The sequence below is a fragment of the Hyperolius riggenbachi genome, chromosome 3 (genome assembly GCF_040937935.1).
Source record: "Hyperolius riggenbachi isolate aHypRig1 chromosome 3, aHypRig1.pri, whole genome shotgun sequence".
Lineage (NCBI taxonomy): Eukaryota > Metazoa > Chordata > Amphibia > Anura > Hyperoliidae > Hyperolius > Hyperolius riggenbachi.
This window is the reverse complement of record NC_090648.1, coordinates 484,143,070-484,156,658: the sequence shown is the minus strand read 5'-3', so window position 1 is coordinate 484,156,658 and position 13,589 is coordinate 484,143,070. Positions and strand designations below refer to the sequence as shown.

Here is a 13,589-nt window from a genome sequence, read left to right as displayed (position 1 = left end):
ACGGTCGCACTAGCGTTTTTGCGCGCAATTGCGAATAAAATTTGCTGCACGTGAAAATTCGCAATTACACGCAAAAACGCTAGCACGGTCGTGATAGAAGTTATCACGGTTTCGTGAAACAAGCCCTAGGTGCGCTGAGAAACGTGTAAAAGCACATGATAAAAACGCATGCGCTTGTGCGCATTTTAGTGCACGTTTCTGTGCAGTGCGGTGCGCTTTTTTTAAGCATGTTTTGCTTATTGTAGCAGTAGCAGTTGTCAATAAAGCTTTGTTTTCATATGTAAATGTATTTTTTTTTCCAATTAGGGGCAAAAAACGCATGCGCTTCTACGTGCTTGTATGCGTTAAAAATGCGCACCCATTCACTTGCATTGATGTTCACTTTACAGCTGAACGCACAGAAATGCATGGAACATTACGTTTTTGTAACGCAGCTCAGCGCAGCGCATAGATGTGAACGAGACACATTTAATTACAGGGGAAAATCAATACCTTGCAGAGTGCGCAGGGCAATGCATTGTGAAAAGTGCACAGAAACATCCCTAGTGTGAACAAGGCCTCCAGCTGGCCATACATCCCTCAATGATGGGCAGATTGATCAGATTCGATCACAGAGAGATCTGTTTCATGGTCGGAGAGTGATCTGTTGACTGCTCATTAACCCCAGACCGTTTTCTGATGGATTGCAGCATGAAATAAACATGCAGCCTCCACATCCAAAACAACCTTTTGTGAATATTTGCCTAAAGCTGAACTGCCTACTCAATGTGTACAGTGATATATTTCTCCATTACATCCATACATCTTTCTTCACAAGCTAGAATGTATTTGGCTTTACAGGCTGCATATTGGCATTTATCATTGTACAAATATAGGGATTTGGTGGAGATAAGGGGAGAAGTCTCTTGTTACTGAGGAGGTAGGAGTATTGTTTAATTTCATATTTAGCTAGGTGGGAATTCTTGTACGTTATGATATGGGTAGGATTTGATAATGAAAGTAAGTAACCTGAATGGGTGAGGGAGAAGGGAGGGGGTTGGTTTTTGGGTGGATTTGTTTTGTCTGTATTTTGGAAAACTGTGTAAGAATGAAGGAAAGAATATGTTACTCTGTGGAAGTTAATTGTTGTTTAGGAAATATTCTTTTTTTCTTCAATAAATTATATATATAAAAAAACACAGAGGCGTTTAGCAATGAAAAAGTAAAGAATTTTATTCACTCTAATAGACATTTGTAATATAGATGTAATAAATGCATATGTAATACATTTTCAGAAAACAATTGCAATGTTTTCAATGCTTTTCTCCCCTGACCCTTTCAGTGCACTTATAAGTTAAACAGCATCATCTTAACTACAGCGAAATGCCTAAACCATCTCAGCTACAGTGAAATGCGTAAAACCACAGCGTACATCCGTAATGGATATATGACATTACCCGTTATAAGCCAAAAGTACAATGTGCTGTCATATTTCCGTAAATTGGACAGTTCAATAGATTGTTTTTCTCACTAATGACATACTCCGCAAGAACTGAAACTCTCAAATGTTTTAATCGTCACAGAAAACAATCTTCAGGACCTGAAGATCTACCTCTGTGAGCTATACTGTGCAGTCTCCCGACTTCCTTTGTGACAGGAAGTGAGGTCATTTAGTGATCTAACTTCTTGTGTTTTTTTACCCTATGATGGTGCTGTTCCTTTCATGTTTAACTTCAGATATCAGCAACACTTTTACAATATGGCAGCTCCATCTAAGATATAAAGAAAACTTTGCAAATGTGGATAAATGATATTTTATTATGCAATATTAATGATACATTTGGACTTGTTATTCAGACGATTCCTCCCTATCGGCAAAATCATGATCGCAACCAATGTGACCAGCATACACCTTTTCTGTGTTATGGTCCAGCAGGACCTACTGTGCAAATTACAAGAAGGTGCAAAAGAGATTGTGTACAGCTGGCCACAGCTACCCGTAGCAAATCAAAGTTCATGGTTGTAGAGTCGTGAGCGGAGAAAAAGGTGCGTTTTGATTGGCTGCAATGTGTAGAGTTGTATGAGGAGAAGAAGATGATTTCTGATTGGCTGCTATGTCACACAGCCACTTCAGGTGACGACAGTCTAGTAGGTGAAATGGGTTATTGCTGGCGTTATTTTGTGCAGTGGCTAGATTGGCATTCACAGTTTGTGGCCTGTAAGACTTCATGCTCCACCATGGACCCGTTGGCGCACCGCAGGGGCACTTTCATGGGCTCTGTCTGTGTGGCCGAGCAGCAGACGCACTGATCCTCCATTCTATGTGTCTCTATGGCGTAGACCGACTTACTGGTACATTTGCCCTGAAAAAAATAAAAATATTTAGAATGACTAACGTTCGGTCAAAGCTCAATTCCAAGAAGTCTTTTTTTTTTTTTTTTAATCCCAACTCATGGTATCCACCACACATTAGCCACGGTCAATGAGATGGTAATAATTCTGGCTTGCATTCTAACTTTATGCATCCAGCATGTAGCTTGAAATTCAGCAAATCAAATGCACCTCCTGTTGACGTTGATGGAAAATGTGAATTCCTTTGGAATTTTTAGCATCTGGTTGGGCATGTCTACTCCACATCAAGCAGACCAATCTGCTTCTCCAAACACCTTCACTTTCGTCTCCGCTGTCCGGACTCTGCTCCACCTCTGGCCACACCTCCCTTCCACAGGGAATAAACAGGAAGTTGAGCCACAGGATGGCCCTACCCCCTTCCGTGCTGCATCCTAGAAACCTCAACCTTGCATGATTATCCTTCCCTACCGCTTCCTAGCTATGGCCCCTCAATAAAAACAGGAGCTTGAAGACCCAGGGAGGGAGTTATATATGTTATGGGGAAGGAGATGTATACATACAAATGGGAGGAGGAAGCTCGGGGAGATGCCCAGGAATAAAGGACTCCAAATGAATTACGAATTTCATGGATTCCAAAATTTCATTGCAAAATGGTGAGATTTTAATTTATTGAGAATATATTTCTGCACTTAACACAATATTGAAAAAATTGTGCTTTACACAATAGTAAATTTGCATAGCTTTGGGAATTTAGATGTCAGAACTCCATAAATTCTGACTTTCAATTCAATATTGCGAAAAGTCAGAATTTGAATTGGAATACCCAGAAAACTGTGCGCTCACCCCTAGTACTGTATTTGCCCAATTTTATTCAGGGAATAAAACTTTTAAAACATACATATTTTTTCATAAGCATTTGCCCAAGTCGCACAATTTTCTCAGAGGAGGGAGGAGCTTCATTTTACCCTTCCTTATTATCTTGGAACCATCCCAGCAACTAAAGATGGTTGAAAATGCAGATTTCTGATTCTAATGGAATCCCGACAAGGACAAGGTTCCGTGGAAATCTGATTGTCCAATCTCCTTCTTCCTGATTTCCGCAGAATGTTTTAAATAATTTTTGCCATTTTTTGTTAATAAAGTCAGGTAATTTAAAAATCATTTTTGGGCAGATTCCACTATATTTTGCAGATTGCCATTATGCATACACCTGTGGTACAACTCTCTGATACTTCCGAGTCTCGCGATTGGCCTAAAATTTAAAAACTCGGTCATGCGGAATTCTGATTTCCACATACCAATTTCCTCATACTGATTAACGCAGTGGAAAGCCGATTTCTAATCGGAAATCGGAGTTCTGAAACTCATACCTACGAACAACTTTAATCAAGCAGATTTCATAACCCTTTTGTGGCAGATTTTCCTCAGGTACTTTCAGAGATGGTTATATTTTTCGGTGCTCTACCTGAACCTTTCCTCTTACCTCACAGTAGTGTATGGTGAGTTGTCTCTCCGTCACACAGTCATCCACCCGGACGTACTTCAGGACCCCAGAGATCTGCTTACATTCGGGTTCCTCACCTGGAACATCACAAGACACAATATAACCACACGTAACATCTGTGATCCCACAAAGAAACAAAGCTTCAGCTGACCAAAAACCTTAACACCATGATAAGTGTTCGAAGAGAAGAGACCCAGCACCGTCTTCAGTAATTTAAGCTCTTATGTTAAGGTATCAGGATACAGCAAATAGGGCAAGTAGCGACAACAGTCATGTTGACTTGATAAAGAGAGGACTGGAGCCCTCTTGAAACGTCGTCGCTACTTGCCCTATTTGCTGTATCCTGATGCCTTAACATAAGAGCTTAAAGAAAACCTGAATTGAAAATTAAAAAGACAAAATAACCATACACAGGTCATACTTACCTCCTGTGTAATCTACTCCTCAATCTATTTTTCCTCTCCTGCGTCCTGTTTGTCCACTGTGATCAATGGAATTCTCCGTCCTCCATTTTGAAAATGGCTATTACCCCATAACAGCTTTCTGGTCAGCACACTGTTAAACTGTAACATCGCCCACTTGAGCCATAGGGAAACATGGACACATCAGTTCTCCTCTCAGCTGTAACTGACAGCAACTGATATATAACTGACAGCAACTAGTATATTTCAGTTCTTACAAAATGTTGTCAGAACTGGAAGGGATCACTGTAAGAAGAAAATGGTGAGCTTCTGAGAGGAACTGATGGCAAGGTAACTATGTAATGTTCATTTTAAGTTACCTCATGTGTTTATTTTAAATAATTTTACTCAGTACAGGTTCTCTTTAAATTACTGAGGACGGTTCTGGGTCTCTTCTCTTTGAATCCTTACGGCTGTTCCTGGGACAGAGGGACAACAATCATAGCATGTTGCTCTTGGATGGTTGGGTGCAGCCTAATACTCTTCTGCTGAACCATGATAAGTGGGCTGTGAGATGGTCCTTCTAGAATCTCCAGTCTAAGTGACCATCTCAAGAATCCTTTGATGGCAACATCTGCAAGCGGTTAAAAACGTGATATCCTCACTCAATCCAACGTTTTCTGGTGTCCATAGTTTGCTTTGGTAATAAGAGTATAGTGCAAAAAGGTTTATTCATAAAAGTTATCTCATGAATTATCTCACTTTACTTATTTCTAACTATATAGGGAGGGAAATGAATGAGGTAAACAGATCAGGAGAAGTGATTAAAGGGAACCTGAGATAGTGAAAAAAAATTGTTCATATCTGGGGCTTCCTCCAGCCCCCTTCAGGCTCATCAGTCCCTTGCCATCTTCCCGGGACGCCTGGATTCTGTGCTAGTTGGCTCGGTACTTCATCCAGTCGGGGAGACTGCGCATGCGTGGCTTGGCCTTGCTTGCATGCCCCATTGCCGTGGGGGAAAGTTTAACCCTCGAGGACGCCGCCCTGCATGATCGCATCTGTTGCTTATTTGCTGTTTGCCTGTTTGGACTTTCATTGCCCGTGATCAAGAGGCTCAAATTGCCTCGAAACAGCGTTGCTGTTGGGTAACTTAAGCTGGCCACTAACGGTCCAATTTCTAGCAAAAAATCGTTCGAGCGATCAGAAATTCTGATCGGACGAAAAATCGTTCACTACACCATCAACTAACCAATCATTGCTTCCTATCTATCACGACCACCAAGAAAATCCAAATTTTCATTCGACGAAAATTCATTCGGGCGACATTTTTTTCACTCGTTCATAATCGATTGTGTCCACCAATGGAGATTATTTACAACCAATCCGATCCGAATTTCTGATCGCTCTAATGATTTTTCGCTAGAAATTGGACCATTAGTGGCCAGCTTTAGACTTTCCTCCATCTCTGTATTGTCAGGATATTGTAACATTGTTTCACTGCTTGCTGTACAGTTAAAAGGTTGCTATGATGTACATGTTTGTATCCTGCCCGTTTATCGGGGTCTATGTAAAAGTTGTTTTCACTTTAATAATAAGCATTGCATTTAAAAACATTTATTGTCTGGTGTGCATGTTCATTTTTGTATTATTGAGGAAAGTTTAACCCTCCCGGCGACAGGAGCACGACGGAGGTCACCTAGTGGAGGATCTAGATGGCCCAGGAGGACAGGGAGGAACTGATGACCCTGAAGGGGGATGGAGGAAGCCCCAGGTATGAATATATAAATTACCGTACACTTAAAAGGACCACTTGCTCTCAGCTATCAGTGGCTTGGTTCCTGTGTCTTCTCTCCCTATCGGCTGCTCCTTTCTGGCGGTTCAATCTGGAGTCCTGGCGTGCCTGTGTGACTTAACAAATGCCATACAGGCCAAACACTAGAGGAACCGTTGGCAGGTACATGATCACTAGAAGTCCTCTAGTGTTTGGCATCAATAGAATTTACTACGTCACACAGGCGGCCCGAGACCCAGAAGTGAAGAAACAGGAAGGAGCAGCCAGTGGGGAGAGAAGACACAGGAATCACGGGGCAGACAGGTGAGAGTAAGCTTCGCTATTTATGTCGCTCGTTGCAAAATCAAATGCCACCCGCAACACGCTCCCGACCTGCCACCAAAATGAACAAAATATTCTGTCCAGCGCAATCAAACAAATCAGCTGATTGTGGCTGATTTGATTGGCAATCGTTTCCAGCATACATTTCTAGCAGATTTTGAATATTTAGCAGTGTGAAATGTAAGCTTACATGTCTCACAGCAGGTATCCCCATGTTGTACAATTTTACCCTACAAAGAGAAAAAAAAAACAGAATTATAAATGATGTAAAAATATAAGCCAATCTTCAAATAATTTACACTTAAACACTTCTTTTTAAAGAGATTTCCTTTTTATGAAACAATTCAGATTTCATAGCATTGTCACGATTATTTGCTATACCAGGAAAATGGGGCTGTCACCAAATTAACCAGTAGGTTCTGTCACCACATAGGAGTAGTAATGGCTGCAGGAAATTCGGTGCCGGAGGTGGTGCAAAAGTTTCAGCACCACTATACATGCCCATACATGGAAGGCCATAGTGAGAGGATGGAACGCAGGCCTCCTGGTGATTTTTTTGTGGCTGGACAATTTGGACTGATGGGCTTGTGGTGTACATATGTGATTTTTATATATGTATAGGTATGGGGTATATATATATATATATATATATATATATATATATATATATATATATATACACATATATATATATACCGTATTTTTTGGACTATAAGACGCTCCTGACCATAAGACGCACCTAGGTTTAGAGGACAAAAACCAGGGGGAACAAATTTTATATACTAAACCTGGTGCATTCATGGTGATGGGGTATCTTGTAAATTATGCCCCCTTTGTACCTCATGCCCCCTTAAACCTCTTGTGACTCCCTGAGTCCTCCTCTGTCCCCCATGTGTCCCCCTCTGTCCTCTTTGTGTCCCCCTCTATGCCCCTTTGTGTCCCCGTGTCCTCCTCTGCATGGGCACAGTACAGGGAGTCACCGACATTGCAGCAGGTTGGAGGTTCGTATTGGCAGACGTTCACAAGTCAGGAACTCCCTGCATTTGGACTATAAGATGCATTGACTTTTTCCCCCACTTTTGGGGGAGAAAAAAGTGAGTCTTATTGTCCAAAAAATACAGTATATATATATATATATGTACTAATATAAGTGTATATAGGTGTGTGTCTTTTCTTCCTGATACTGCTTTGTTTTTTCTTTTCTTTCAGGTATCTGGGCTGTCCCTGGGCTCTGTGAGGAGATGTCCCTGGGTGCTGTGCAGAGGTCAAGAGGTTCTCTCGCCTGATTGGCAGCTGTCAGTTGGAGCCAAGTTTCAGGCAGCCAATCACAGAAGAGATCACCTCAAACCTCAGGATGCTCTGCTTAAGTTTGCTCAGTTTCCAGTCAGACGAGCTGGGAGCACCCCCGCCCCCTATTTTTTCTTCTCTCTCTCTCTGTCGTAGGCGGATTGAGTTTATTGGCGGTTAAAGTCACCCACGATGGTGGGTTGACTAGTTGTTTGGACTATTTGAGACTGACTTAAATACCAGTCTACAGACTGTATTGTTTAAATAAAGTTTTGCTACAAATTTTGATATTGTTAATTGGTAAGTTATGGTTTCAAGTTTTAATATATTTTAAAAATAAAATAAATAAATAAATAATAAACCGCAATAAACAGTGCCTACGTCCAATTTTTATCCAACTTGGTTGTCTGTGTATTATTGGTTATTCTGTAAGATTTTCAATGTTTATGCCACATAAATTACCAAGCATCGTTTACAGGGGGAAATTGGTCGATAAACAGTGCTATATGCAAACTACAACTACAACAGTGGTTCAGCCAACAGGCGCTGGGGCAAAAGTACATTAATAGGGCTGCCATTCTATCTTTTAGCATTTTCAGAATCGCTTAGAGTGACGGAACCTACAAGGTGATATTATAGATAAGGAAAGGTGGGGGGAAAGGCTGCGTGTCCCTAAACACATGTTGCAATTGAATGGTTAATCGCACAGGCATACACCGCCTCTGCCAGACTGAAAAATGCATGCCCTGCATCCAAAACAATGCTAACATTCTCCTCGCTGTTCAGCCAAATGATATTATAGATAATTTTTTTTCCATGGACGGTCATATTGTCATATTGACTGGATGCAGCACTCACCCCATCTGCTAGACATTTCTGATGATCGAATGGTGGACATGACGTGGTTGTGGTCTCCAGAGTCAGTTCTCCCACCTCATTGGACTTGCAGGTGTATGCACTGCAGCCTTCCCGGACAGTTTTACCCACCTGGAAGAGAAATAGGAGATAATCTTCAGCCACAAAGGACGACAGACCACCTGTTTCACCTGTTTTCGGTCCACGTAGCTAATCAGCCTAAGCTAAGCACCACTGGGAGGGCGGGGCTAAGTACCAATATACAGCAATCTTACTAATATTAGAAATGTGAAAGTTTGGATGTTTGTTACTCAATCCCGCAACAATGGCTGATCGGATTTGAATGAAATTTGGCACACACATAGTACATTCCCTGGAATAACATATAGGATACTTTTTATCTCCACAACCAGAAAGTGGGTGGAGACAAATGGAAATCTCCCTGGGAAAATTTAAACTGCAGCCATTCTTACACTGTTAATGGCAGGGTTCTCACACTTTGTACAGTAGGTCACTGGGCAATTGGGATTAATAAGTGGGTGGAGCCTACAAAAGCCAAACAAAATTCACCTATTGATTTTGAAGGGAACATGCAATTGCTGCCATTCTTGCACTGTTAATGGCACAAGCCTCAACCCTGGCACAGGTGGTCATTGGGTGACTGAGATGAATATTCATAAAAGTGGGTGGAGCCACAAACAGCCAATCAGATTTGTTTCATTTCAATGCAAATGAATGAGGCCAAAGACCGCAAAGTTCACAAACTCCGGGTCATAAGCTAGTATATAGATATAGGAAGTGTTCCTGATGCTGAAGCAAGGAAAATTACCATAAAAGTGGCTGTCCCCAAAAATTTACTGCATTCTACTGTATGTCACTACAGGGCCTCTTTTAAGTTCACCGCACTCCTCATCCATGTAGACTTGGCAGGAGCTTCTGCCAGTAGCTGCTCGCTATGCTTACGCAACCTGAGACAGACTTGTAGTTCACAGGAAGTGGAATTTTAAGACCCCAGTTTCTGTACAGGAAGTCTGACAGAGCTGAGGTCTTATATCTGTGATATGTACATCTGATGTGTACACAGCTGCCAACAAGCAGAGCTATAAAAAAAAATGAAAATGCGGCGCCAAAATGAATATTTGTCATTTCTACTTGAGGTTATGCATGCTTTCAGATGTTAACATTTGTGGATTTAGTGAAGTTTTGGAGGATGGCATATTTTGGGGTTCTTTACTGGGACCACTACAGGTTGCACCACTGAAAAGAGATGCAATTTCTCTGGAGTGCTGTCCATATGAGTAAAGAATTTAAAGAATTGATATGCCCTGGGCAACCACTGGCCGCTGCTCAGATATCACTGGAGACCTGCGGAGCTCTGGCATGAATATCAAGTGAACATTTTCTCAGTTTAGTTGTTGTTAGCCATGTATTACTGGTACTGCGTACATTTCAACACGATTAATTAGGTGTGAACAAAAAAAAAGGTAAGGGAGCATATTAGAACGGTAGAAGAATATTGGTAAATGTACAACTTAATTGATAAAGTGAAATATCGGTAATATTTGCCGATATTTCACTATGACCTAACCTCTCCCTACTCTCACAAAGAACCCTTCCCCAGCTAATAATTCTCCTCCCCCCGACAACGAATTACCTCCCCCTGGCAACTAATAACTCTCCCCGGGCAACGAATAACCACCCTGGGAAACTAATACCCCCCCCCCATGACTAATAACTTCCCCAAGGACAACTTATAACCATCCCCCCTCCTCCCCCCGTTGGCACCTAACCTTAAACCACCCACACCAAAAATGGTCGCCCGCTATGCAAACTGTGCTACTAATAGTGGGCGGTTTACACCCAATATTAGTATCTGAAGTTTACATATTAGCTGGCCCGCCGGTATTCCCATACATTAAAGGAGGTCCAGACATTGGCAAAGTTATCTTTTAATTTGTGCGTGAATACCATGTACTTCTGTTAAAGTATGGTAACTGAGCCCACTGCTTTGTCAACATTTTTTTATACATGTTCTTGTTGAAGAGTAACAGGCCCCACCTTCAGGCTTCCAAGCATAATAGTCTCCACCCCTGAGGAACTTACAATCTGCAGACCTCACCAGAGTCATAAAGAGGAAAAGAGCCTCATTCTAATTATGGGTGAAATGTGATGTATGGGTATATTTTGGGGTTACTGGCTAAATTCTATTTAAAAATAGGGACGTCAGTAAATCTGTCTAGAACCTTCTTACCCAGTCCAAAACCTTGCTCCCTTATAGGCTGTCAGTCTTCAGGTAGGTGTGGTTTCACCTGACAGAGCACTCACTCTCTCCTTTACCCCACTATCCACATACCCAAGTGACTAAACTGAAAGTGAATAATATGATTGGAAATGAGCAGGCGGCTGTAGGTCTCTAAGGAGCAGATAGAATGTTACCGACAATATTTTATTTTTTTGTTTAACAAGAACAACTGTTTTTTTCTTATTTACAGAACTTTCTTATGCCTCATTCACATCGGAGGAGAATGTTGGATGTATTTTTATTCTGCGCCGTTCCATACTGGCGACTCACATCTATATGAATCAGGTTCCCGTTCCTCATAGCGCTGCAGGAGGTTAGCATGCATTTCCCGCAGCAGGAGCCTTCCTCTGTCTCCAAAACCGAATTCTGGAATACATACAGCAAAGCACTCATGTGAAGGATTATAAAGAATTATTAGAAATAAACCAACTTCTTATTGACCAAACAAAATAATGGTCCAAGCAGTGTTATCGTCATTTTTGGGAAGGGCTTAAAGCAGCAAACAATACCCCCACTCTGCAGTGGCGTAGCTAATGAGCTGTGGGCCCCGATGCAAGTTTTACAATGGGGCCCCCCAAGCACACTATACATAACAATTGATACGGAGCACCAAAACCTGCCAATGGCAACTACAGTGTCAAAGGTGCAAGAAGGGGGTGGGGAACAGTTTGTTAATCTATAGAAGTAATTATTATGAGCACAGGACCAATAGAGAGCTAATACTGTAGTTGAGGGAGGGCCCTTCGGGGCCCCTCTGGCCCAAGGGCCCCGATGCGGTCGCAACCTCTGCAACCCCTATTGCTACGCCCCTGCCACTCTGCACTTAGTTTACTCTCAGTACAGGAACAGAGTAACAGCTTATACTGTACACACTAGGGGTAAAAGAGATCAGCACACACTGCAGCTAGTTTACTATCAGTACATGCATAGAGTGACAGCTTATACTGTACATACTGGAGGTAGCAGAGATCAGCACACACTGCAGCTTGTTTACTATCAGTACAGGCATAGAGTGACAGCTTATACTGCACATACTGGAGGTAGCAGAGATCAGCACACACTGCAGCTAGTTTACTATCAGTACATGCATAGAGTGACAGCTTATACTGCACATGCTGGAGGTAGCAGAGATCAGCACACACTGCAGCTAGATTACTATCAGTACAGGCACAGAGTAACATCAGTTTCTCCCCTATATTTGGCAGATAAGTCTCACCGGTGGGCAGGGCTCACATCTGGTGCGCCGGCACGTCAGTTTGTTGTAGAGGCTGCACTGGCAGGAGGAGCATTCGTCTATCCATAGCGTCTTCCCTGGCTGGAAATAAAACATGCAGAAAATGAGGGACAACTATTGAGAATAAAACATTCATTTATTTCTGTTACTGCCGCCACTTGTATTAAATACGCACTTTTTGTTTTGAATCCAATGTGCCCAGATGCAGTTTTCATAAACATTTAATACCATAATATTTTATATCAGATAGGAATCCAAAAAATGTTTAAAAAAAGTTGTGGTTTTCCCAAAAAGAGGAGACCTCGTTTCTGGGCTTTCCAATTGGTCCATTTGGGCTGGTGATATTGCTTGAGCAGAAGAATAAATAACACAATTGATAGAGCACACCAAAACCAATCAAGGACAACCACAGCGTCAGAGGTGCAACAAGGGGATGGGAAACTGTGTGTTAATGATGATCACTACTACTCAAATCAACTATAGAAGTTAATATTATCAGCACACAGGACCAGTAAAAAGCTAATACTATGTTTGAGGGGTGGGCCCCTCGGGCCCCTCTAGCTCAAGGGCCCCGATGCAGTCGCTACTTCTGCACCCCCTATTGCTATGCTACTGCCAACGGCCCCAGTCAGCATTGAAGTGCTGTTTTTGCTAAATGGAACTAAATGCACAGAAAGCACTCTGAATCTCACATAGTCTTAAAGAGGAGCTGTAACCAAGGATGGAACTTCATCCTAATCAGTAGCTGATACCCCCTTTTCTACAGGGAATCTTTACCTTTTCTCTAATAGATGTGTGTGTGTGTGTGTGTGTGTGTGTGTGTGTGCGTGCGTGCGTGCGTGCGTGCGTGCGTGCGTGCGTGTGTGTGTGTGTGTGTGTGTGTGGTGTGGTGTGGTGTGGTGTGTGTGTGTGTTTTTGTGTATTTGTGTGTGTGTGTGTGTGTGTGTTTTTGTGTTTGTGTGCAGAGCCGGATTAAGGCTAAATGGGGCCCTAAGCAAAGTAACTGATTTGGGCCCCCCCATCATGTCGTAATAGAATCAGAAGATGCAGCTGCACAGCAATATGCCGCACACACCGGGCAGCCGAGCTACTGGTTGCTATGGGCAACAGCCTGCTTTCCTCTGTGGGTGCACAATGCAGGGAATAGCAGTGGCAAAATGCAGAGTGAGAGATGAATGGCTGGGACATTTGCACTCAGGGGCTGGGGCACCCCTGTGAAGAGGGCGCCAGATATCACAGCAGCAGCACTTTCCCCCTGCATCTCCAGCCTGGCAATAGCAGAAAGTTCTGGACACCGCCAAACCAGAAGCCGTTCCCCAGACAGAATTACATAACCACCCCCACCACCAAACAACCAATTTCCTCCCAAACTAGACAGCCACCATGCAGCCTCCATCCCAGTGAATACGATAGTCCAGCAGAGAAGGCAGCCGCAGTGGGGGAGAATGACAGCACCAGATGAATCACATTCACCTATTGCGATCCAAGCAATAGAGGTCCCGTCATCCGGAGCCCATCTGTCTCCTCTAGAGTGCTGCCGCTCTGTTACTACTACTATTACT

At 42.6% G+C, this 13,589-nt stretch overlaps 1 protein-coding gene across 1 annotated transcript in view; it reads right to left on the bottom strand.

The window, feature by feature from the left end:
• Positions 1-1,186: 1,186 nt before the first annotated feature.
• The window catches only part of VWF (von Willebrand factor), a 297,479-nt gene continuing 285,076 nt past the window's right edge, over positions 1,187-13,589 (bottom strand). The window contains 6 exon segments of the mRNA XM_068278128.1: positions 1,187-2,342; positions 3,815-3,912; positions 6,540-6,579; positions 8,495-8,623; positions 11,064-11,159; positions 12,010-12,108. Of these exon segments, the coding sequence (XP_068134229.1) occupies positions 2,154-2,342; positions 3,815-3,912; positions 6,540-6,579; positions 8,495-8,623; positions 11,064-11,159; positions 12,010-12,108 (651 nt within the window). The 3' untranslated portion in view covers positions 1,187-2,153.